Source organism: Sceloporus undulatus, chromosome 4, assembly GCF_019175285.1.
Source record: "Sceloporus undulatus isolate JIND9_A2432 ecotype Alabama chromosome 4, SceUnd_v1.1, whole genome shotgun sequence".
Classification (NCBI taxonomy): Eukaryota; Metazoa; Chordata; class Lepidosauria; order Squamata; family Phrynosomatidae; genus Sceloporus; species Sceloporus undulatus.
The window spans coordinates 90,019,422-90,045,608 of record NC_056525.1 but is presented as its reverse complement, the minus strand read 5'-3'; the positions used below and the strand labels follow the sequence as shown (position 1 = coordinate 90,045,608).

At 36.3% G+C, this 26,187-nt stretch overlaps 1 protein-coding gene across 1 annotated transcript in view; it reads right to left on the bottom strand.

Moving 5' to 3' along the window:
* Positions 1-24,504, bottom strand: part of RAVER2 (ribonucleoprotein, PTB binding 2) — a 52,490-nt gene extending 27,986 nt beyond the window's left edge. The window contains exons 1-4 of the mRNA XM_042463264.1: positions 24,484-24,504; positions 10,371-10,437; positions 3,861-4,330; positions 1,472-1,663 (exon numbers count right to left, since the gene is read on the bottom strand). Of these exons, the coding sequence (XP_042319198.1) occupies positions 1,472-1,663; positions 3,861-4,330; positions 10,371-10,437; positions 24,484-24,489 (735 nt within the window). The 5' untranslated portion in view covers positions 24,490-24,504. The remainder of the gene's footprint in view (positions 1-1,471; positions 1,664-3,860; positions 4,331-10,370; positions 10,438-24,483) is intronic.
* Between the last annotated feature and the right edge of the window lie 1,683 nt (positions 24,505-26,187).

Sequence of the window (26,187 nt, the reverse complement as noted above, 5' to 3'; positions counted from 1 at the left end):
GAACATGGAAGAGGGCTTTCTCTGCTATGGGACCTCAGTTGTGGAATGTTCTCCCGTTGGGGGCCTGATTGGCACCAATGCTGGTGTCATTTAGGAGCCATGTTAAGACATGGCTGTTTATTAAAGCCATTGGGATCTAAGTGACTCACTCTAAAACATTTATGCACATGTTTAACCTGTTTTAGCGTGATAATATATTTTAGCCTATTTAAAATATATTTATTGTTTTAAGCTGCTTCAATCTTCTTTATTAATTTTATTTGTATGTTGCTATATGATCTTGTGATATAGGGTGGGATTATCAATACAGTGTACCTGCTCCATATGCAAGTGCACCATACGCAGCTTCCAGTTTATGAGGAAGCCGCATGGCAAGGAAATGAATAGCGTGCACGCCCTTGGTGTGTGCATGCCACCCCGCCACAAGCACGAGCCCCTTTATACTGAATGGGGCTCAAGAATATGCGTTATTTGCCTTACACTAATATTTATTTAAAAAAATTAATAGCTCAGCTTAATCCACCATGGAGAGCATATTAAGGACCAATAGAAATGCCTTTAGTTCAAATTGCAGGAGTGATTTATATACTTGGCTCATTATTCAATAAACTTTGGCAACAACTGTCAGGATTTGAAGGGTCAAAACACAGCACACAGGGAAATGCTTGATGTGTGTGTGCTTGGCCATGAGCCTTCAGCAGAGTGGCAAGGCTGAGCTAGCACAGCTGAAGCTCATTGTGTCAAGGACTCTTCAGTGTCCAAGTGCACGTAGCCATGGATGATGAAACATGTGTCTGGATTGTACAGGAGACACATGACATGGCTACACACCTGAACTCACTGGGTTTGGGAGACCACATGGTCTGGAGTCTATATAAGCCCAGCGGTTGCAAGAGTGTGGTGTGGGTTTGAAGTAGGAGTTGGATTGGTATGTTTTGGAGTTTTAGAGATCTTGTTTTGTATTATAGCACTGTTAATAAAGAGCACTTTGGGGACTTTTGTTTTCTGGTGGTTTATCAGAAGAAGCTACAGCATCGGTTTGCTGTGTGTCCCCGGAGGTTCCTGCATTGCTGCAGTTCCTGGAAGACATCCAGTTGCTGTCATCCCAATTGGACTCTGGGAGCCACGCCTCGGCTTCTGGAAATTTGCCAGCTCTGCTCCAAGGGTCTGATTTAACCCCAGGACTCGTTTGAGTTGCTGACAAGGGTTGTTGGACCCCAGCAGTTGCGCTGACAACAACTAAAATTTTATGTAAGAGCAATGCAAGCCTTACATACAAACAAATGAAGAACAAAAACCTGGAAAGACCACAGTGATGCTTTGGAGAATCAATGTTCATGACAGACCTATATTTAAGAACACATCATATCATTATTTGCCTGCTATATCCCTCCATTATCATCATCATTTATTTGTGTGTACAATACATATTGTTCATCCCCCTGCCCCCAAAGGCATAACTCTCTCTTACCATTCTCTGTGCTGCTATAAGTGTAGCAAGTGTACTGCGTCCTGGAGCTCCAGGAGCACAGTAAGACACATGTACATTCTTGTCGTTGATAGTTAAACCATCTGTGATTTGCTGCACTTCCTCTGCCTGTTCTGCTGTTTCATACTCAATGACTCCAAAGCCACCAACAGAGCTATCTTCTTCATGAGCAAGCTGTAGAGACATTTCACAATAGACTGAATAAGATACACAATTTCTGCAACCATTAGCCTACACTTTACTGGTAAGCAGTATAGAAATGTACTTGCTATTGCTATTCTGAAACATCACTGTATTATTCCATCACACTAAATGTAAACTACTTTTGAAAAATAATAAATACTCCCCAAAACCAAATTAACATGGCAGATCATTCTCTCCACAAGCTAAATTTAATATCCAAATATTCTGCAGATGACAGGCATTCAGCTGTACTTGAATTACTTTTACTCAGCCATCTAATTTCATGAAGAACCAAAGCTATGAAATAAATTCGACAATTATTTTATGGAGTGTTAAGAGAGAGAATTAAACTTGGAATTAGTTATTAATCATGTTTTTCTTTATATTTGTTTTTGAGAATACTAATAATTTTAAAACATTTTTATTGGTAAAGTCCCCCCATTTCAAATCATATGAAAAATAGTAGATCAGACATACAGTATGTCAAACTAAATGAAATCCTAGTTGATTAGTCTTAGCATCCCAGTTTTTAGCAGTCACAGGAAGCTATTCCTTTTGCACTCATGTAAAGGATATCTTCTTACAGTACAACCAACATATGGCCAACATGCACCTGATGAAGCTTTACACACCCAGGCTACAAAAACTGTTTGCATTTCAGCAGAAGTGAGGACCCAGCTACTAAAGAAAATTAAAAAACACACAAATCAAAAGTTCAGCTGAAGAGGGTGATTTGACACATGCACCCTTCTAAATCATTAAATTACAATTATTTCAATGGTCAAGTGTTATTAAAAGAATTCCCTAAGAAACACAGGGGTAGCATCAATTTGATGTCATTATCTAACTTACTAAAGAAAAGTGAGGATTATGCAAACATTGATATTGTGCTTCATACAAAACTGCAATGCTTAGTAATGTAACTAAGATTTAACAATAAAGACAGTGGATAAATTGAAATTGTCTCTATTTTTACAGAAGTTTGTTGGTTCCCAGTTGGCTGTATCCTACCAATTTACTTACAGACCATTTTCAGAAGATCTAAATTGACTGTGTATCTGCTCAAATAACTCCCACAGGAACCACAGGACTCATCAGGACTCATTTCATGTCAACTGAGAGCTTTTGTCCTTTGATAAACATACAGCATCTGTTCATACTACCCTATGGAATCACCCGGGAACAATGTAAAAACATAAATAGGTATAATCCACCTGTGCAAATCCTAGCAACATGGATTGAAAATTCCTAGCAAATAATGTCTGGCAACCAGAATGTATGTATAAGCAAGATGCTAATGGAAAAGATGTACCAAAATAAAACAGTTCGTATAATGTCTCAAACAGTACAGGAAACATTATTCCAGGTCTGAGAAGTAGTATTGGGTTTGAAGAACTGTATATAAATATGAAATAACCTTGTATAGAGTCAGATTATTTGTCCAATTAGTCCAGTAATTGACTCTCAAAGAAAAACTTTCCAGTTTTGCTTTCCCAAGTTTCTTTTGGGTAGAGATGTCAAAAGGTTAAATTTAGAACTCCAGCATATCCTCTATCATTGTGTATGACCATTCTATCGTTTAAAAAATGGTCTAACGTTTACTCCTTCAAAACAGAAATGGCATGCTCCTTGGTTAGTTTATTCCAGCAAAACAACAAGAGGGGCATGCAGCAGATTAAAGGCTAGCAAGGTGTAAGATTCCATGTACACTCAGTCTACTTCTTCAACTGTAGGAAGTATTCTCATACCTTCAAGAGTAATTATTTCTACACTTGGCTATTTTGGATTTCTTCTCCAGGTGTAATATGTTGATACACAGAAGGAGCTTTATTTCATTTTCCCTATCCTCTCTCAAAGAGAAAGATAAAGAGAGACCCTAAATGAATAAGTTAATGTTTAAAAATTATTCCAAAGCTTGTCAAAACACCAGTTTTGGGGAAGACAAGTAAACTATGCAGGTCAGTGTTCCAGATGGCCTTTTATATAACTTCCAGGTGACTAACACAGGCTGAACCTAATAAAACCTTTATACTACCTCCTGGAAATGTCACAAACATAGCATAATCACTCACTAGCCTGAACATATTAAGTTGCAAACCAAACAAAGGAAAAGACATGCAAGTTTTATGGACAAACCATAAAAATCTAGTAGCAGCTTTTGCTTTCAAATACTTCAGTTGATACATACCTGAAAGAAGACAGGTTTATGCTTAGCTGAGAATGCCTGCACCAAATTATTTGCATCACTATAGTCTGCTGGAAGATTTTCTACACAAAGGCACTTTGAATGTATCAGTTTTGGAGTTAACTGGTTAACATCCATCCACTGGGCAAAGAGGACATTTTCACCTAATTGTTTTCCTAAAAGGTCCAACCTAGCCTTAGCTGCAGAATCCTTTTTCATGTATTCGACAAAACCATAGCCTTTGGAATAGCCAGTAAATTCACTATAAATCAAGAAGTGTCTCTCAACATTGCCATAGGGTCGCACCAACTCTTCAAATTCTTGTAATGTATAGGAAGTGGGTAAATTAGTAATGCAGAGCAGAGCATCAGTTGGCTGAAGCTGTACTGATATTTCTTTCCCTCGAAGAGAATGTTGGTGAAACAGGCGTATTGCATTCTGAGCTTGCTCTCCATTCAGTAAAGTAACAAAAGCTGAAAGACAGGAAAATATCCTTACATACTCTCTACCACAATTCATCTTCAGCAACAATGTTATTTTTGAAGAACCCCATATAAAAAATAAGAATCTTTAACTTTTCTGATGCCTCCCCCAAAAGTATAGACATAACAGATGTGTGAAAATAAATCTGATACATTGTTGCTTGTAATTTTCTTAATTCTATTTCAAAACTTGTGATTTAAAGTTTATGATCATAGTCTCTGCCTAATCAAAAAGTGGGTACTCTGCTGTTCTGCTCCGACTGGATTCTCCTTTATCCCCTTTCATATTGGATGCCACCAGCACCTGAACTTCCCTGTTCCAGGCATTTCCTAAGCTCTTTCCTGATTCCCAAGAGAGGCTCTTCAGAAAGGCAGCCACAAAATGATACATTTCCTTTAAGTGCTCTATATTGTTTATAATCAAAGGTGCCAGTAACCTAAGATCATAACTAATTCCCAGTTCTATAAAATGACAAAGTATGATTATAAAGCAAACAATGTTTACTTTTAAAAATAATAGAATAAAATTACATTCAGCTTGAGAAAATATCTTGCAATGTTAAACAAAGTCCAAAGTAAGATGGTATGTATGTACTTTTCATTTCTACAAGCCATGGTTCTTTGTCAAAAATCCCCATAATATGCCTGGGAGGTGACTGTGATGCCTGGCACACCATAACCTTTTAAGTTATTGCTGAGATATCATATTTCAATGGAGCCTTTTCCTGACATTCAATTCCAGGAAGCTCTGGTTGCAAGATTACAGTTTAAAACAGAAAACATCTTTTATTCCAGACTGCCTATTAATCATCTCTTTCTACTGAACAGCAAAACTTCAGCAGAAGTCAAATTGACTGGTAAGATGATACTACTGAGAATTGGGAATGTTAACATTTTCTTTCAAGCCTGAATAATCAGAGGTTACACTATCCTCAAGTCCAAGAGGTTTGCTAAATAAATTATAAACATAACAGTTACATTTTTAGAAAAACATGTTTAACTCTGTTATAGCTAAGATCTTTTATACGAATTAAATGCACTCAAAATGCACTCAATTTCAGCCATTTGCTTGCTGTAAAAGATATCCAGTGACAATCAGGATATGTGAAATGCTACACTATATATCTTATAAATAAAATAAATAAAATGCAGGGGAGAAAGACACAGTGGCAGACAGCAGTGAGACCTAAACAACAGTAGCAGGATGCCTAAAGGAGCATTCTCAGATAAATGAGATACTGAAACTACTACTTACTTAAAGGTATTTGAAGTTAGCTTACACTCCCACAGCTTTTATTGTATCTTAGGGATAAACTGTGCCCAGTATTTATCATAAGGTAGGTGTTCATAAAATAATCAGCTTGTCCACAAGTATAAGACTACATACAGTACATTTACAAATTAATAAGTACAGGTTGCGCCTCTCTTATCTAAAATGGTTGGAACCCAAAAGTGTTTTCGATTTCAGAGTTTTTTGGATTTTGGAATATTGTTTATACATAATGAGGTATCTTGGAGATGGGATCCAAGTCTAAACAGAAAAGTCGTTTATGTTTCATATACACCCTATTCACACTGAAGGTAATTTTATACACAACATTTTATTAATTTTATGCATGAAACAACATTTGTGTACATTGAATCATAAGAAAGCAAAGATATCACTATCTCAACCACCCATGAATCAAGTTTTGGATTTTGGAGCATTTCAGATTTTGGAATTCCAGATAAAGGAGTCTCAAACTATAGAAGTAGAATTATCTTCTCAGAATAACCTCTTTACAGGTACAACTTCACATTATGTTTTAGAAAACTCAAGATATTTTAACTGCACTAAATATACTCTATTGTGTAGCTAAAGTGAATCTAAGACAAATGAAATAATTCTGATTAAACCACAAAAATGCATACAGTTCTATTAAATTGGAAATAAATAGATGGGGAAAGAAATGGGCTCTTCATGCACCCAAATGAGTGAATGCCATTGTAAGTCCCACTTAGACCTGACCCATGAACTAAAGGGACTTACCTAGGTGCTGTCTGATCATTCAATAATTGATTCAATAGATCTACTCTACTTGGGACTAACCAATAGGATTTAGGCCATAGCAGTTCCAACAGGATTTGGGTCAAATTTTCACACAAGTAATAGTATTTCTACTTGCTTCAGCCCTGAGGACAGCTTGACAACATGCATCATCTTTAAAGGTGTAGAGCCATTCACAACACTATAACATAGAAAGCTGTTGTTTGTCAGGAGCTCTGGGAAAACAATTATGCTCCAATTAAGCTAGAACTAAATTAACTACATAATAGCAATACAGAAGGAGTTTGTGGGAAGAGCCAGCTTTGTCTAGGAGCTAATTATGAGTCTGAGGCAAGAGAAGGCATGGAGCAAGAAGATTATTAAAAGAGGCAATAAAACTGGATTTCTAAGGATGATATCCCATAGTTGCATATGCAACAGGAAAAGTATCTTTCCCTTCCCCTCCTTCTCAGGGAATTCCCAAAAGCCTCTTCAGAAAATTAAGGGACTTTGCAAACATTGTGGGCTGTGCCTTCTAGATTAGTACTGCGAGGAAAACTACCCCAAACTGAACAAAAGACTCTTGGGTTGAACTAAAGGTTCCTGGTTTGAGGTGATTTTCTCTCTTCCACTGTAAGACACAGCCAATAATATACATCAGCTGCAGAAGAGAGAAAGGGGCACTCTTCTTGCATATTATTGTATATTAACCCTTTTAAAGAAATACAGTTAATTACTTATTATTTGTAGTATTTTTAACTCCTATTATATGGAAGATGTAAGAGAACAATTTATAGAAACAGCATCTGGTTGATTCACTGCAAGTAAGGATCTGTAATCCACAAACCATTTTATCAGCACCAAATACATTCACCAAGAATACTCCTATGTAATAATTTATGCATGAAGAATTTAAATGTCTTTTAAAAGGAAATTATTTATATTAGAAAACAGACCAACATTTAGTTAGTTTTACACACTAATTTAAAAAATATAACAAACTGGAAGATTTTTACCCAGTCCTAAATGGGTGGTTAAAACTGAGAAGATATTGTGGGAGAAAGGTATATAAACATGACAATGGACACATTTTCAATACAAACACTTCTTCAGCAAATCTATACAGTACATAACTGTGTCAAAACCAGAATATAAGCCTTTGCACTTGATGATTCTGATTTTTATGAAATGTAAAAAAAATCATTATCTAAGGTCTGACACATGCATGTTTATCAATCAGTAATTCATATTTTGATGACACACAGTTGAGCATGTGCAATATGTCCAACAATGTTGTCTGAGAGCTTACATCAAATGATATAAAAGCTCAATCTTTCATATCTTTCATATTTGTAAATTGGTAAAGATACAAAATACAAGGAGTTAAAATTAAAGGACATACCAGTAGTTACAAAGTAAAAGCATATGCCAATGATTTAGTATTCTTTCTGGAAGATCCATTAAAAGGCACCAGAAAATTATTGGATGAGGTTAAAAAATTTGGTAATTATGCTGGTTTCAAAATAAACGAGGTTAAAACAACAATTCTAACAAAAATATGAGTAAAGAAGAAAAACAGGAATTAATTTGAAAACAGGTTTTAAATTGCAAAAAAGATAAAATACCTTGGTATAACAATTACAAAAAAACCTCAAATGTATTTGAAAATCATTATATAAAATTGGAAAGAAATAAAGAGAAATTTGGAGAAATGGAAATCACTAAAATTATCCTTGTCAAGAAAAATATCCAGTTATGATGTTCCTAGAAAAATGATCTTCTTGTTCCAATGTACACCCATTATTACAAATGATAAACTGTGCATAATAGAACAAAACCCTATCTAAATTTATTTGGATGGTGAATAACTGAGGATGAGATGGAAGACCCTCCAAGATGCAAGGGAAAGATGTGAATTGAATCTTCCTTACTTAAAATTATATTATGAGGTGAGTGGACTAAATTGGAATGTGGAATGGATAAATTTGAAGGAAAAAAAAGGAAAATTTACTTAATTTAGAAGATTCAGACCTCAAGTTTGGATGGCAAGTGTATATATGGTACAATAAGCATAAACCAGATAAAGATCTTAAAGTTGATTATACAGGAAGACCATTGATAAAAACATGGTCCAAACACAAGAGGAGATTTTATTGGAAAACTCCACTATGGCTATCACCTTACAAAGGCCTCCATGGTAGATGGAAGGTGCCAAACAAAAAATGTTGTTCTTTTAAAATCTCATTAAAATGTGTGGAAAAGATCATGAGTTTAAAACAAGAGAACATTTTTAAATAGAAGCAGTCTAATGTCAGTGGTTTCTATATAAACAGTTACATAAAAATACAGGATGGATAAAAAATTAGAGGGCTTCTAGTTTGAGAAATCTGAATTAGAAGAGATAACTATGAGGAAAGATTACCATAAAATTGCAAAATTTTATAAACTACTGCTGAAATTAAAGATGTCATGATAAAATGGGCACAAAGTATCAGTCACCTATCAATCTAGAATATTGGGAGAAATCATGGGAAAAATATAAAGTTTATATTATGTTATGATTTAAGAGAAAATTATTATAAAATGCTATTGAGATGGCTTCTCAAATGAGTGAAATTAGCTAAAATGTACAAAAACAAAGATCATAAATGTTGAAAATAAAGACAAATCCCTGGCATGTTTAATTACATGTGGTGGTTGTGCTCTAAGGCTAAAATAAAATCTGGTTATTGTGATCTCTAAAATTCTGAATATAAAAATTTTAGGAAGAGGAAATGGGAGAAGAGGAATCATTTCTATTTGTTTGCATTTTGCGTGTGTGTGTGTGTGTGTGTGTTCGTATTGTTGTTTAATCTTTGTAGTATATCTTAATTTGAGTTTGTATTATAATTTTATAGACTGATTGTCTTAATAAAGATATAACAATAAATATTTGTGTATTGGCACTCAGAAGATTATATATCCTAGGATGAGATGACATTTTTATTCCTGGGTTCTTAAATGTGAAGACTGAATATATGATAACAGAATTTCCTAGCTCCTTCGGATGTGGCTTAGTGGTTACGATGCTGACACTGAATCTGACGACCACAAGGTTGGCATGTCAGCAGTTCAAGACCTAAATGCCATGTAGCAGAGTAAGTTCCCATCACTAGGCTCAGCTTCTGCCAATCTAGCAGTTCAAAAGCATGTAAAACTGCAAGTAGATAAATAGGTACCACCTTGGTGTGAAGTAATAGAGTTCTGTGCAGTCATGCTGGCCACATGACTACAGACTCATCTCTGACAATGCTGGCTCCCTTAGTTTTGTAATGGAGATGACCACCACCCCCTACAGTCAGACGTAACTAGACAATCATGTCAAAGAGGAAACCTTTACTTTTACTTTGCCTTTTCAGCTGTAGAACAGGAAATTAAAATAAATAGCCTAAATTCTTCATTATTTTAGTTCTGAAATTTCAACATTAGGTTTGCCTGAATGAAAAAGAACATTTTCACAAATTGGTTCAGAAGACTAGAGATTGGTTCAAAGATTGGAGACTATCAGTGTGTAAAAGAGTGTTAAAGAACCCAGATAGGGCACACTTTTTGCACCCTTTAACTCATCATATACTATTTTATTCTTTTATTCTTTTATGTGTTTGTGTATTGGAATTATATTTTGCTTTTCTCCCAAAACAGCAATAGCAACTATATTTCTACACCATATCGGTGCTCTTAAGCACTCCCTAAGCGGTTTACAAAATATAAGTTAATTGCCCCCAACAATCTGGGTACTCATTTTAGCAACCTTGGAAGGATGCAAGCCTGAGTTGAGCTTGAGCCCCTGGGCTGGTATTGAATTCACAACCTTATGGTTTGTGAGTGAGTGGCTACAGTACAGGCATTTAACCACTGAGCCACCAAGGCTCTTAAATGGAATTCAAGGTGGCTACAATTTCCCTACATCCCTTTCTGGTTTATGACACACTACTGTTTATCAGTATACCAAGAAACGGATCTTACCTGTTCTTTTATTTTTGTCCACATAGCAGTACTTCAGTTCAAAATCTTTTAATAAATCATATATTTCCTATTAAAAAAAGAAAAGACAACATATCAAACAGCAATTAACAGAGAACTGATTATTATTATTTTAGTGCTATGTTTTTGAAATGGTGCCTAATAAATAATTATTGCTAAGTAAAAAACAATAGTTAGGAATTAATATGATTGACTTTGAAAGTGAGAACTTATAGTTTTTCTTTTTCCCCCTGCTTTGTGAAAAACCTTTGCCACAGATTGTGTTGCCCAGTATTGAATTATCAGATAAAGATTATATAGTAAACAGCTAACAAGAAGATTCAAATACTCACCATACAATTCCGTACTCAGATATATTACCTTGTTCGTTAGTAGAAATATAAGCCACTACAGATGGAATCTTGAGGCTAAGCTGTAGCCATCTTGCTACATAGAAGGTATAACATTACATACAACATGAATTAACTCTAGGAACACTTATGATTACAGGACAGTTCTTATCTGCTACTAGCATTTTACATCTTTCATGTATAACATAATAAGATTGCACTCTGAAATGATGTACTTTAATATCACAGACAAGGTCACAGAAAAGTACAGTTGGAAAATATTTTGAAGATTTATATTTTAGTTGCTTTATAATGCATTTGCTTGTCTATAGTCAGGCAGTTCTGTTAAAATCTCCATGGACTATAGTAAGTAGAACCTGCTTTACAGGCAGTAGATGTTTCTAAGGGCTGTTGTATTGAAAAGGAAAGGTTTCAGTACAGCAGGAAAGAAAAACATTAGAGTGACTGGGGCTGTGATACCTCTTTTTAAACAACAGCTGTGTCCCACATCTGAGGGTGAGAAGGATGAATACATTTCTGTAACAGATCCAGACCTATTTGTGTATGTGCTGTCACACTATACCTTATTACAAGACTGGGAACAGTTCAGCCCTCTAGATGTTGAACTGCAACTCCCAGCAGCCACAGGCAGCACTAGTAGAGAGGTATGCTTGGAATTTCAATAACTATACATATATGGCTTGAGTCCAAACTATTTGAAAAAACATATCTCCCTTTGTGAGCCCACTGGAGTGCTGGGATTTTCAGGAGAGGCCCTTCTCTCCCCATCCCAACATGTTCTCAAGATCTTCTAGTGGGAACAGAGGAGAAGGTCTTCTCAGTGGCTGCTCCCAGACTCCCCTCTAAGGAGGTCTTCATTTAATGAATTTTAATGGTTTTAATTTTAAAAATTGTGTTTTTTAAATAACTTTCATATCTATATTTTGAATGATGCCTGTTTATGTTGCCTGTTTCTTGATTTGTACACAGTACTTTAATGAATTTTAATGGTTTTAATTTAAAAAATGGTGTTTTTTAAATAACTTTCATATCTATATTTTGAATGATGGTTTTGTATAGCATTTAATGTTTATTGTTTTTAAAAAGTTGTAAGCCCGTTCAGGTCCATTATTGGGATTCGGCTTAATAGAAATAAAATCAATCAATCTGAAGCATCACACAGTTGCCATGTCTGGCTTATTACAATGACATAGGTTTATGAATTAAAAAACAAAACAGAGAGAGTACTTGCTACAATGTATGTAATTGCCAGGCTCTGTTTGGTAAAATCTAGGTAATTCCTGAAGAACATACGACTTCCTTAATAAACAAGAATATACTGAACATGTCCAGAGTCAGATGCTTGTTACCTTCCAATATACAGAAAGAGTGCTGTTTAAAATTTTTTTCAAGGCAATGGAGAAAATGTAAGTCACAGAAATATTTACTTCAATTAAAAAAGAAGAAAGAACCTGGAATATAAATCTGGTCCTTAATACATGTCATATGGAAGAGCAAAGAATAATGAGAGATCAACCAAAAAATTTATCAGTAAGCTCAGAGGAGTAACTTGGAGCAGGAACTTAATGTACAATTATGTTAACTGAATGGACAGAATTAGGTTCACAGCTTTAAATGAAAAGCTAATCTGTCAACTGAAGGCAGTTGAAGCAATATGGTAATAATAGATCAGTTTTGTCAATTCAAATAATGGTGAAATTCATCTATCAGCTAAAGCTCTAAAATTCTGGAGGATTGTCTTCTGAAATGGGAATATCATTATAAATTTTATAACTGTTGCAAGACATTTTAAAAGGCCTTACACATTAGATTAACTATCTAAAAAGCAAGGAGGTGAGGGAGGTACTGGTTTGCAGATGGGATGGACAGAAGATTATAACAATGAGGATGTTAACCAGTTTTGCTTTTGAACACATTTGTTGCACTGGCTGGCTGTATAGCTAATACAATAAGACACCTTTTAAAAATAAATAAATAAATATCTGGGTTGGCATACTGTATATCCTCATGTATAAGTCTAAAAGATTTAGTTAAAAAGCGGACCCAAAAAACCTATGTCAACTTATCCATGGGTCACTGTAAGTACTATATTTTAAGTCTTACTAAAAAGGATTTATCCATTGGTGAAAGGAAAGAGCATAATCTGTCCTGGAAGCACTGACACCCACCCAGCCACCCCATTCTCTTATCCATCCAGCCTTTAGGGTGAGCACAAACAGTTATGCCTACTGGAATTTTGTAAGTTCTTTGGCCTTGTTTTCCTTTGCTCCAGCCTTCAGACCCTGGTACATGCTCCTAAATTTTACCCTCAACTTACCTACAAGTCGTATCAAAATCCATAATCCTGGCCCCAAAACGTGCCTTCATTTTATACATGAGGTCAACTTATACTCAAGTATATATGGTAATTCTCTCCCCTCACTCAGCCTGTTACAAAGGTTGGCTGCCACCAACAACAAATTACCTGTTATAATAGACCAATGGATTGTAAACTGGGCAAGGCCCAGTGGTTAGCTTGCAGGGGAAAATAGTTGCTCTTGTTTACTCCAAGACAAGCAACTGAAGCTCTTGCATATCATAGATTCTGCTGCCAGATCAGTCAAACTTGGAGCAATGCTCAGTGTTGGCAGAAATTATTTTTCCATCTATGATAGGATGATTGTTGCTTGCAAGAATTTCTTCCATGAGCTAGCTTCTCTAAGTTTCTTTACTTTGTTATTTATATATGTACAGTATTGTTCTTTTAGTGCCCCTGAAGCACTCAGAGAAGTTCACAACAATTTAAAACCTGCATGCAGGTTTCTTTTTAAATAAATAAATCCATACAGAATAAAGTGTAAATACGATATGGAAAGGCCAGTACTAGGAACCATCCTAGGAGGTCTGGGAACCATCCAAGAGATAACAACTTTGACTTTTAGTGGGCAAAACACATCTCCTCTATTTGCTGGTTGCATGCTGCTATCATGTCATGAGGCAATGTCAAAATAACAACATGAGTATGCACCAAACTACATATTGCATTTAAAGCATTTTTAACAAATGAGTAATTGGCCTTGCCTCTTGGCCAGAGTGCCCTGATCAAGATCAAGACTGCAGTATAGAGCAAGGATTTTCCTTCTGCACCCACTATTGAAAATTATTCCTCTTGAAATAGTACCTTCAGGATAAATAAAAGCTTTGTGTGGCTATTTCTGGCAAGAAAATTCTGAGAGGAAGAGTTATCCCTTCTCCCTTGCTGCAACCCCAGTCCAGATTGGAGCCCAGAACTCTTAACATGAAAATGAAATGTCTCATTTGAAGCACAAAAACAATTCTAATGCACCATATAGTTTGGACTGAAGAAACATGATTCAGTCCTTCTTATGTATACACAATACCTTATAAGACTTCAATAAAACTCAGTTTGTTATAAACGAATTTCTCAGCTCCAAAAAGTCTTCTAGATCATAGCATATTCCCATCTTGCCAACCTGCTAATTCAATATACAGAGCTTAGCGAGTAATAGGGTTTGATCTGAGCAGGATCAAGTGTATTCTTTTTAGTTAAATTGGATACCAGTCTCTCATTTCATCGGTTAACAGCTGTCAAATGCCATGTTAATAAAACATGCTGAAGCTCCTCAGACTGTTTAGTACACACTGATACTAAGTTACTGCTGCTACTCAGTAATCAAACACACTTGTCCAATGGTTTTTTTTATATATATAGGAAAGAAGAATTGTTACCAAAATGGAAATATGAATTGTCATAAGAATATGAACAAAAGGTGAAATCTCTTGGAAGTCTTATATTATCTCCATCACTGAAAGATGCACACTGAAAGAGAGAAACAGCTATTACAGAGAAGCACCTTTTTGCATACAAGGTATATTTACCGCTTACAAAAGACATAGTAAAATGTATGCTGGGAACAGTCCATCAGATATAAAACTTATGAAGTAGTATTTTAAAGAGATTCCTACAACATTCTAAATTGATCAACTAAGCCTGTATTCAGGTAACAACTATGCACTTTGTTTTCTGTCAGTTTAAGCAATGTTTCTGAGCCTGACACTGTCTGCACATTTACAGGTAGCACTGCTAGAATCTAAAAGTCCTGACCTATAGATTCTAACTGTTGATTCAACAACAACAAAGCGTTTCAGCATGAAGGGATTATATCTTCCAGTCAGATATTACAGGCGACCCTTGGAATCCACTGGGGTTCTGGTTCCAGCCTCCCACCCTGGATACCAAAATCTGTGGATTTTCAAGTCCCATTATGTACAATGCTATAGTAAAATGGTATTCCTTATATAACATTATTTACTGCATTAAAATCCATTGTTATATCATTTATCTGCATTCCATTTAATTAAAAAAATTTTTAAAGGCTTGGATGGTTGAATCCAGGTATAAAGATAGCCAACTGTATAACACTACAAATGCATTCTGGAGCAAACCAGGGTCTTTCTAATCATGAGTCATGATTAGTCATGTATGCTGCTTTTCTTCCAAGACGACAAGATAAAGAACTGGATATTACGATTGCTGGAAGACTTCCTGCTTATTGTGCTGGATCGATCTTCACCTAACACATGAAGGCTTCACTGCTGGCACAGTAAACATGCTCAAAATATCTAACCAATTCAATACATTATACACACATTGTAGCCAGCAGAGTGGGTAGGAAGGTAGCACACTTTTCTTGCCTCTCATATTTTGACATGTTTGAGTCTCTTGCATATGTGCAGAACCTAGCATTTAATTTGGTGAGCAAGGGGTCCAATAAGACAGCTGTAGTAAATCATCTGCTATTTTAAAAAAGGACTATCCCACTTTCATAGATCAACCTTGCGTGAAAGACTGGGCTGCACACTCTTTCTGGTGCTGTTTGGCTTCCTCTTTATCATCTTTGCCCTTTGTCCTGGTCCAAAAACTCACTGCAAACATGGCTTCTGTCAAGTCTACCAGAAAAGGTGGGAATTGAGATGCAGCTGAACCTTTTTCAATGTGAGACAAAGCTAAAACCTGTGAGCAATCTCTAAAGGAAAACAATGTGATCTTGGTAGCAAATGTTCCAGATATTTTCTTTCAGAGGATGCAGCTCCTTTCCTTCCTCCCTCATCTCCTGATCTAAATGCTTTGCTTAAATGTCTCACAGATGCTCCCAAAACTTCTTAAGAAACTATCCTAGCAGCACTATCCTATATTTGTAAAACCTAGAGAATTCAGCTGGGCTTCCTACATGATAAGTGGAAATAAGAAGGCAATTTCCATTTCTCGGTAAACTAACATTCCCATCCTTTGCTGATTCTGTCTCTTGTAAGAGACTTACACTCTTGTAAACACATTGCATCATGGCTATATTACTTAAACTTTGCAGCATTTTAGTTTCATCTCCTCCCTACCATTTGGTACTCTCTGTCTATTTAACAATATAGCTGACTGCTCAACATGTCACCAGCAAAGAAAGCAACATAAGAAGCATTATCTAGGGCTGTAGTCCTTGAGGTAGGCAACCATCTGGTAATGCTTGCCAGCTGCCTCCCTCACCTCCAGTACTCTGTTTGATATATTTGATATGAACTGAAAACTCATATTATTTGGACATTTGTTTCATTTCATTGCTTCAGATGATTCAAGTTGTTATCTCAGTAAATTCAGTGGAGGAAATGTATTAAAAATATAACAAGTCTGGGTGGTACAAGAGAGAGAGAGTAACAACAATACAGTATATATTTTTTCAGATTCAAGTTTGGAAAGTGGTTAATAGTGCAATCAGTAGTAGATCTTATTGAATTCAATTGTGCTCTCACAGGTAGTTGGACATAGATTGTGACCATCTGGATTACAGCTCCCTAGCAGAATTCTATTATCATACCTGATAGCTTTTGCCAATGAATCCCAAAATCTAAATACATTAATTTATGAGTGCTCCCTGTTCAAAAATTAAAAATAGTGGCAAAGAGTTTGTTTGGTTTGAACAATATAACAATTAACAGCACAAAGATATGCATGTTTACTCAAGAGTAAGTCCTATTCTACCCAATAGGGAACACCCAACGGTTCTTAATCCCATGCAAATATGTATACAGTTACAACCTTAACATAATTTTTATCTAGAACTAACCCCTTTCTAGAATGGCTTCATCCATGAAAACATATGCCACAATAAATGTTGCTATTGTTGTTAACTGTCCTCAAGTCGACCTCCACTCTTGGCAACCCTGTCAATAAAATATCTCCAAGACCTCCTATACACTATTGCTCTGTTCATGTCCTGCAGGTTCGGGCCTATAGCCTCCCTGATTGAGTCTAGCAATCTGGCATGCATTCTTCCATTCTTTCTACTTACTACTGTACCTTCTAACTTTGCTAGCATTATTGTCTTTTTTTAAATGATTCATTCCCTCTTATTATGGGGCCAAAGTATGACAGTCTCAATTAAGTCATCTTGGCTTCCATGGAGAGTTCAAGCTTGATCTGTTCTAGAAACTATTTGTTTGTTTTATAATCTTATTTTAGTCCTTAAGGTCTTTGCTGCATTTGCTAGATCTGAGTAAAATCACTATTCTTCAGTATTCTTCTGGAATATTTCTTTCCCTAATGTTAATGATTGCAAATCTTGAATGATTGAAAAAGCATCAAAGAACTGCACAGATGAGTGAGAGAAAGAAGAGAGTGCTATGCAGTTCCCTCCTAGGATTGAATAACTGATTATGTGCATTTCACATAGGAGTGAGTCCAACCCTGTTCAATAAGACTGCCATTTGAATGTGCAGATCTGAAGCATAATGATATCTAAATGTATGTATATTTATTTATTATTTTCCTTCTTGGGCTAAAATCTCTGGAGCCAAACACCTTGCTCAAGGAGTGGTGTGCCAAATCAATGCAAAACAATGAACAGCGAAATTATTATTATTATTATTAACCTTTATTTATAAAGCGCTGTAAGTTTACACATGAATTACTTTTTCAATATTGCAACAAGCAACAGAAATTTGGTACTTTTCAAATACTGTAACAAGAAACACGTAAGAATTCCTTTTTAAAGTAACTTTCCAAATTCTGTTCTGAAGAGGAACACTCCTTTTAAGGGATAGGACTACAACCAAACATTGTATTTCATGTTCTACATGCTATAAAATTATTTTAAGGTTAGATATCCATGTATACTGAATTTAATTAGGAGATACTTAAAGGAAAAGTGTGCAGTTTTGAATTTCTAATCTTACAGCATAATTTTATATATGTCTACTTGGAAGAAAAATCTCACTAAATTCAATGAGATCTATTCCCAGGTATAAGTATGCAAGAATTTTAAACAGTGAGGATGTAAGTTATCACTACTAAATTAAGCAAATAATAAAAAATAAATGACAGGACCAAGAACAAACATGTTTCTAATATTGAACTACAGAAGATATTTCACAACAGAAGTGGCACCAAAATGTCATATAACTGTTACATCAAACCAATGCAATAACTGCAACTTGATTAATGAGCTGTAGGCAAACTCCAGACAGGGAAAGTGTTCTTTCTACCAGAGATGTAAAATTTCTAGAAATGTTAAAGCCAAGTTAAAATGTTTATTATCCTGAAATGTATAGTCTTGAATTTTGGAGGAAGTGGTGTGTGTGTGTGTGAAAAAATGAAGTATTTTAAGCTCCTTTACAGATCTAAATTCAATTTGTTATGTCAGGCACAAAAGCGCTTATGTATTTCTGGATTTTGTCATAAAAATTACATTGTCTTGATACAATGGGCTGTAGCCAATGCTTAATATTTATTCATACATCTAGGGAGGAGATGTTTTGGGAGTGTAGTTAAATCTCTTCCCCATTGCATCCAGCTTGTTCAGCATCCCAAAATCACCCCCCCAGAAATCCTACAAAGGTAAGAGGAAGGGGAATGTAAGGAAGTTCCTTAGAGCCAAATCAGCATCATGGGTTTAGGGCAAGCCATTGAATTAAAAAGTCATCTATTAAACCATTAATTACAATGATTCTAAAATAACTGAGCTTTATATGTATTTAGCTTTTGTTCTTAAATAAATGGACAAAGATGAGGAACGCTGTAAAATCTACCAAGTCTTATTTTTTGCCAGTTTAAGATAAGAAGGCAAAAGTAAAACAATGAAGCCACCACCATAGTGAAAGCAAGAATAATGCTATTCTATATTTTAAACTTACAATATTTTTAAATTTGTCAGTCCTTTAATTACACTGTAAATATGTTTTAACCATGTTTTTAATAATAATGATTTGTAATCAATGTCTTAACTGACATGGCCAATATTTTGGGAGAAAGGCTGGATATAAGTATAATAAACAAACATAGTTCTGCTACAGAGTCAACACAAAGCAAAGAAGTCAAGCCTCACTGAAAATTAATTCTGATGCATGTTTTTCCCCTAACTAGACCCCCCCCCCCTTGAGCTAATACAATCAGCTGTTTTGGCTTTTTTCTGATCCTTCATTTTTCACATTTTTATAGCCTTCTAAATGCTGAAGGTTTGCCCAAACAGAGAGAAGTTCCTTTTGTGTCAGCTTATTCTTTCATTTGGCAAGGTACTGTACTTCTTGCACTTTTCTTGCAGAAGTTGGAGGAATCTGAAGCATGGAAGAGAAATCAGTTGCTGTGTTTACAAAGCCCTGTTGCAGGGGAGATATGTCTGGCAGAATCCTAGATTGTATTCCTGGACCAAATGCCTCAAAATGTTCTGTATTCTGCCATTCTTGGAAGTTCCTTACCAAAACAGTGTGTAGAAATAATGCAGTTTGACACCACTTTAAGAGCTGTAGCTTTAACTTATGGAATCCTGGGATTTGTAGTTTTTCAGGTTCTTTAGCCTTCTCTGACTAAAGGTACTGGTTCATCATAAAACTACAAATCCCAGGATTCTGTAGGATGGAACCTTGGCAGTTAAAGTAGTGTCAAACTGCATTATTTATACAGTGTAGATGCATCCCAAGTTTTAAATGTGTGCATAAATGATTTAAGATATTTCATGGAATCATTAGAATAGAGATTATCGCATTAGCTTAGCTGCCAGGATAAACCTGTGATGTAACTTTCTTAAGGCAGATCTTATTGCATTCACCCATTGCCGGGCAGTATGCAGCCCATTTGTAACCTGGGCTTCTCTTGCAGCTTTTCAAGAACGAGATTTTTCAGTTCATGAAAAGATGCAGGACAAGCCTGGAGAAGCCCAGTTTGCATGCGGGCTGCATACTGCCCAGAGATGAGTGAATACAATAAGATCCGACTTAAGAAAGTTACAAACCGAGTCTATCCCAGCAGTGCAGCTAATGAGATCATTTCCATAGAATCACAGAGCTGGAAGAGGCCTGAAGAGCAATCTCCCTGCTCTAGTCCAACCTCCCTGAAATGCAGGAATACACAATCAAATCAGCCCCAACAGTTGGCCATCAACCCTCTGTCCAAAGAAAGTGTCTCCACCACTTTCCAAGGAAGTGTGTTCCACTGTCAAATAGCTTTTATTGTCAGGAAGTTCTTCCTAATGTTGAGGTAGAATCTCTTTTCATGTATGCACTTTGAATCCATTGCTCTGCGTCCTATTCTTTGCTTGCTCCCTCCTCAATATGACATCCCTTCAAGAACCTACTGCAGTCAGAGAGAACTAGATGGAAGACGACTTCCCAGAGGACATTCTCTGTTGCTGCTCCAAAAATCTGGAATGACCTGCCAGATGAGATCCACCATCTAACATCTTTGGAGGCCTTTAAGAAGGCAATAAAAATGGATTAAAATGGATCTCTTCTGGCGGGCCTTCCCAAACGGATCTCCTCAGAGTTTTCACTCTCCACTTGTTTAGCTGTACCCACCAGACTTTGATCTCAATTTATTTTATTAACCATTTTATTGGGAATTGTTTTTAATGGTATTTTAGGGTGGGAGGGAGATTGGGGAACTAGGATCTAATATGAACTGTTATGCTTTTATCTATTGATAGTCATGTTTGATTTTATTGTTTTTGTTTGTTGTTACCTGCCTCAATCCAATACAGGGAGAGGCGGGATACTACTACTACTACTACTACTAATAATAATAATAATAATAATCTAAACAGGGTTATCATATCACCTCTTAACCTTGTCTTCTCCAGACGAAACATACCCAGCTCCCTAAGCCTCTCCACGTAGGGCATGGTTTCCAGACCCTTCACCATTTTGGTCACCCTCCTCTGGACACACTCCAACTTGTCAACATCCTTTTTTGAATTCTGGTGCCTAAAACTGGATGCAGTATTCCAGATGAGGCCTGACCAAAGCAGAATAGAGTGGCACTGTTCCTTCTCACTATACTTCTATTGATGATTTCTATATCACCTCCCAACCCATATGAGCTCTAGCAGCAATTAACAAGTAAAAACAAATAAAAACAATTAAAAACAAACAATATCCAACATTAAAGGCCATGCAGAATGCTACTGCCTTGGCTACCCGCTGGAAGCTCAACAGAGATGGAAAAAGCCAATGTTCCTTGGGTAAGGAATTGTACAGTTGGGGTGCTGCCACAGAGCTCTGTGGAAAGCTGAAAAATTACTCCAAGGAAATAAAGGCAAGGTACAATAGCTCTATACCTCATCTTAAATATATATGAATCCTTCTGAAGTAACTTCCATGTTTTAATTTAAAGTTTCTGTCATGCTATACAATCCACATGCTTGATTAGTCACCAGACTTTGGGACCAAAATAAACACTGTAGTAAGGTTTGGGAGACTTTGAGTTCCTCCACAACTAACATTTTTAAATTTATTTATTTCTGGTCTAGAATGTATATTTATTATTGTAATTACTTAGGCTTAGGTTGGCATCCCAAACATTTTGATTCAGGTTTTGGACCTATCAACAAACTTTGGCTTTTTTTCAGAAAACTCATGACTTTGGTTCACTTGACATGGAACTTGGTGTGAAACAAATTTCAAGGACTGCAAGTGCTACAATACCCCCCCCCCCTATTTCAAGGTACCTCATATCATGCCCCCCCCCACCCAGTTGTTGTGGGGGGTTTTTTTGGGGGGGGGGGCGTTTAGAATATCTTTACAAGTTTTTCTTTTCATGATTTGCAAACCTCTGGTTTAACACATGTCTGCTGAAACTTCCCTCTTGTGCACATATGGTCTCATTTCAGCAAAAGAAAAATTAGCATGAGATGACATAGCTCTAAGAAGAAGTGAACAACTGCAGAAGGAGCCACCTTTAACCACACGATTTCCCTGGGAGGCTGCATCATTCACAAAAACTCAACCCAGAAGTGTCCAGTAATCATTTCTGGTTTCCACTATTGGGGGAATGATTTCCAGGAGACAAATCAAGTATAGCACAACTCTTGGAGGCAAATGAAATTATTTGGGGCAATTTTTGCTCCAAAATGTGGGAGGAATTAGGGGGGTACAAGAACTGCTGAGAATCAGTGGAAGTTTGGGGGCATAAGACAAAGGTTAATGGGTTGTATGTCCCCCTCCATGGATAACACATTTCCTATATCTGATCTCAAATATACAAAGCAACTGAATTGCCCCTACTGTAGCTACATTTCCTAGAGGAAAACTGCACCAGGCTATTCAATCCGATGAACATTTGCTTGAAGCTTTCTGATACCAATGGAATCTGCTCAACTGAACATGTACATGAACTGCATATTGAGATAGACATTACACCCAGGAGGAGAAATGTGTATATGTATTGCTTTGCAGAGACAAACTCTAGATGTGTAGATTACTTGCATTGTTATGCACACCAAGAAACTAATCAATATACTGCATTGCATATGGATAGGGAACACATTCCCATCTTGTTTTGATATATAAAACTCTACATGGATTATTCCCTCAAAAGTTCTTGGCTTGTACTTTTGTGCAATATTTAGGCAAGCTTTCCTTGGCTAAAGCTATATATGGCTTGGAACAATGGATATTATTTCTAATTTGTTTCTATAGCGAGTTAAAAATATAATTAAGAGTAGCACTTAAAAAACCTTCTTCACTGTAACAGGAGGCTAAGGAAAATGAGGCTACTTACTTTAAAAATTGTTTTCTCAATAATTACTGTTTTGATAGTGAAACACACTTTAAAATGTAAAATATATTTAGGTAACATGTATTTGCTCCTCTTCATGTTAAAATCCAATATTCTTATGGATATATGAGAAAGCAATTTAGATAAAGACCATATTCAGACAGCATGGCCAAGAAAAAATGAAAACATCTTGGCAGTCAATTCCTTTTTTGGTAATGCTCCTTACAATCCTATTTGAGAAAGGAATACACATGTCCTCAAATTACTTTGGAGCTTAGAACAGTAACCTGCTCACTCTACCAGAAAACTCTAAGCTATTATGTTTGAACCTGTTTTTAACAATGAATTCTGTGCTTCCTCTTTAGAGAATGTAGCTTAACTGTTAACCTTCAACAGACTGAGGGCTCTAGTTATAAAACTTACTAAAATTCTCCTGGAGAAATTAGGCCTATTGATGTTTAAAAATTATACATGGTAGCACATAAAATAGATGTAAATCTTCCAAAACTGCAACACTAGTGTCTAGGTAGACTGGGTACATAATCACTTGGCTTTTGAACTGAGATTTTTTAAATAAAAAAAACAAGGGACTTTTACATTCATTTTTCAAGTGCAACAACTTACTGAACAGAGATAACAAACCTAGTGCTTAATATACAATGTTTGTGTTCCGCTAAGTTTTTCTCTTTGAGAATTCCCAAACATCAATTTACATCAGGGGTGGGCAAAGTGTGGCTTGTGATCTGTATGCATGGAGTATGTTGGAGAAAATGCTCTTCTAGGGAATGTGGAGGGTATTTCCATCACATTTGGAACTTCCCTGTTTCACCCAGGGTCTTAAAAAATGTAATCTCCTCCCCCCAAAAAAAATCTTTCTCAAAATGCTATCTACAGGACCAGGAAGACTCCCCCCCAAACATGGTATGTCCCTATGTCCTCTAGAGGGTGTTTGGAGGCCTTTGGGGACAGTGAGGAGCAGCCCTCCATGGTCTCTGGGGGCTCTAATGACCATCCCTGATCTACACAAAGAACATAAACAAGTTTAAAAGTGTCTCTTCCTACGATTACCTCAAAATAAGTCAGAGGAATTGGTACAAAGGCTGCAAGATCTATCTCAGTAGAGATGCCAATTTATTCTTTCTATTTAATATTTAATTAACATATTCTGTTTATCACCCAATTTCATTATGCCATCCACAAACTAAGTTAGTGATACTAATTAGTCTGCTAAGAGGGACAATGACACAAAGCTCCACAGTACATTTGATGATACCTTGCTAACATCTTACCAATATTGTTTTTATCAGAGCCAACTAAAAGGAACTCCCCTTTGACAGCACCTCTGAAGATGATCTGAGCCAAACCAAGGTTTAGTGCAGGCTGCAAATGAAAGTATGCTAAAATGGGAATGAAAACTGAGATGGTATAAGGGATTTTACAGGCAGAGCCACAATACAGATAGCAATGTAAAATAGTATTATTTTTAATGGTTACTTTAAAAAGTTTGCTTATTTCAACAGAATGTTTGTGAGTCTCTTGTAACTATTTTCTGCATTTTAATACTGTCACTTTCTAGCAACCATCCATGCTAAAGCTCACCATGGCATAATCCACTATCAAGTGCTAACAGAAAGTTTAGATTCTGTCTAACCAGGCAACATGTTAAACATCTAAGAATGCACTAAGATCCTCAATTAATTTGCATACTTACTTGCATAGTCGCTGAAAATTTGCAAGCTATTTCCATCAACCTGGAGTGTACGGCATATTTATTCTATAACATATCTATTCTCAAATATCCATGAAGGATTCATTGAAAAATCCTGATACATAGACATAAAAATCAAGAGATAGGTTTTACACACATTATTTAACCTCCGTTTTAAATTATTTTCAGCCTTATTCTCAATTGCAGTGCTATCGTGAGCACTAGATAGATATTTATTGTGGTGATAGTAGTGTGCCCTCAAGTCATTTCCAACTTATGGCCACCTTAACATGGGGTTTTCTTGGCAACTTTCTTCAGAGGGGGTTTGCCATTGCCATTCTCTGAGACTGAGAGTGTATGACTAACCCAAGGTCACTGAGTGGGTTTACATGGCGAAATTGCAGTTCAAACTCTAGTCTCCAGAATCATAGTCCAACACTCAAACCACTATGCCATGCTGGCTCCCAGATAGATATCTGTCTAAATCTTATTGCCAAATACACTTGGCAATGGGAGATACTCTACTGAAGAGACAGAAAGGAAAGGACACCAAGAAAATGAAGAGAATAATCTTCATCTGCCTAGGTAACTCTCCCCTACGTGTTTTAATCAAGACCAATATTTTATCTCATTTTTAATTTGATATCCTGCTTAAGCTATAAGCATTTTAGAAAGGAATGTGTCACTTCTGTTTAGTACAATGGTTGGGATCAAAAGATGTGAACCAGAGTTTGGAAAGGCGTTTTTGAAAAGTAATTAGTCAGAGTTTTACATCCAGTTTTGAATCCTAGCTAGAGTAGACTAGTTAAATCATTTAAATTTACATAAATCTTGATGTAAATTTAAATTATTCCGAAGTATTCAATTACTCTACCCTAGAGAGGACTAACAATTGTATTTAGGCTATACTGTAGTTATGGTTGAAATGCCCCAAATAAGTTACTGTTAGAGTCATAATTTTTAAAAAGGAACTCTTTATACATCCCCATATGTTCCAGCTCAGACCTGGAACCCACTGGGTGACCTTGGGAAAGTCACACTCTCTCAGCCTCAGAGGATGGCGATGGCAAACCCCTTCTGAAGAAACTTGCCAAGAAAACTCTATGATAGATTCACCTTAGGGTTGCCATAAGTTGGAAGTGACTTGAAGCACACAATAACAACAACCTCTAAAGTAACTCAATTAGTTGTTCTAGTTACTTTGTAGAAAGCATCTAAATGCAGCAGCCAGAATGCTAACCAGGACAAGTTATAGGGAGCATACAACTCCTTTGTTGAAACAGCTTCACTTGCCACTGGTTCGTTTCAGGGCACAATGGTCATGAACTATAAAGCCCTATCTCTCTTAAGCATCTGAGAGATTGTATGTTCCCATTTGCACCTGCAAGAGTCCTAACATCTTCAGGAGAAGGCTTTCTCTTGGTCCCACCACCATCCCAGGCTTGCTTGGTGAGGACACAAGAGAGAGCTTTCTTGGTGGCTGCTCCTACCATCTGGAACTCCCTTCCATGGGAGACTATGCTCGCCCCCTCCCTGCTTTCCATTTGCTGGCTGGCAAAGCCATTTTTTATTCAAACAGGCTTTTCTACAGGGGGTGTGCTCTATTTATATTTTAACTTCTGTATGTTTTATATAATTTTATAGAGTTTTAGCAAGATGATTTCTGAATATACCAGCCACAGATGTAGGTGAAACATCAGGAATAAA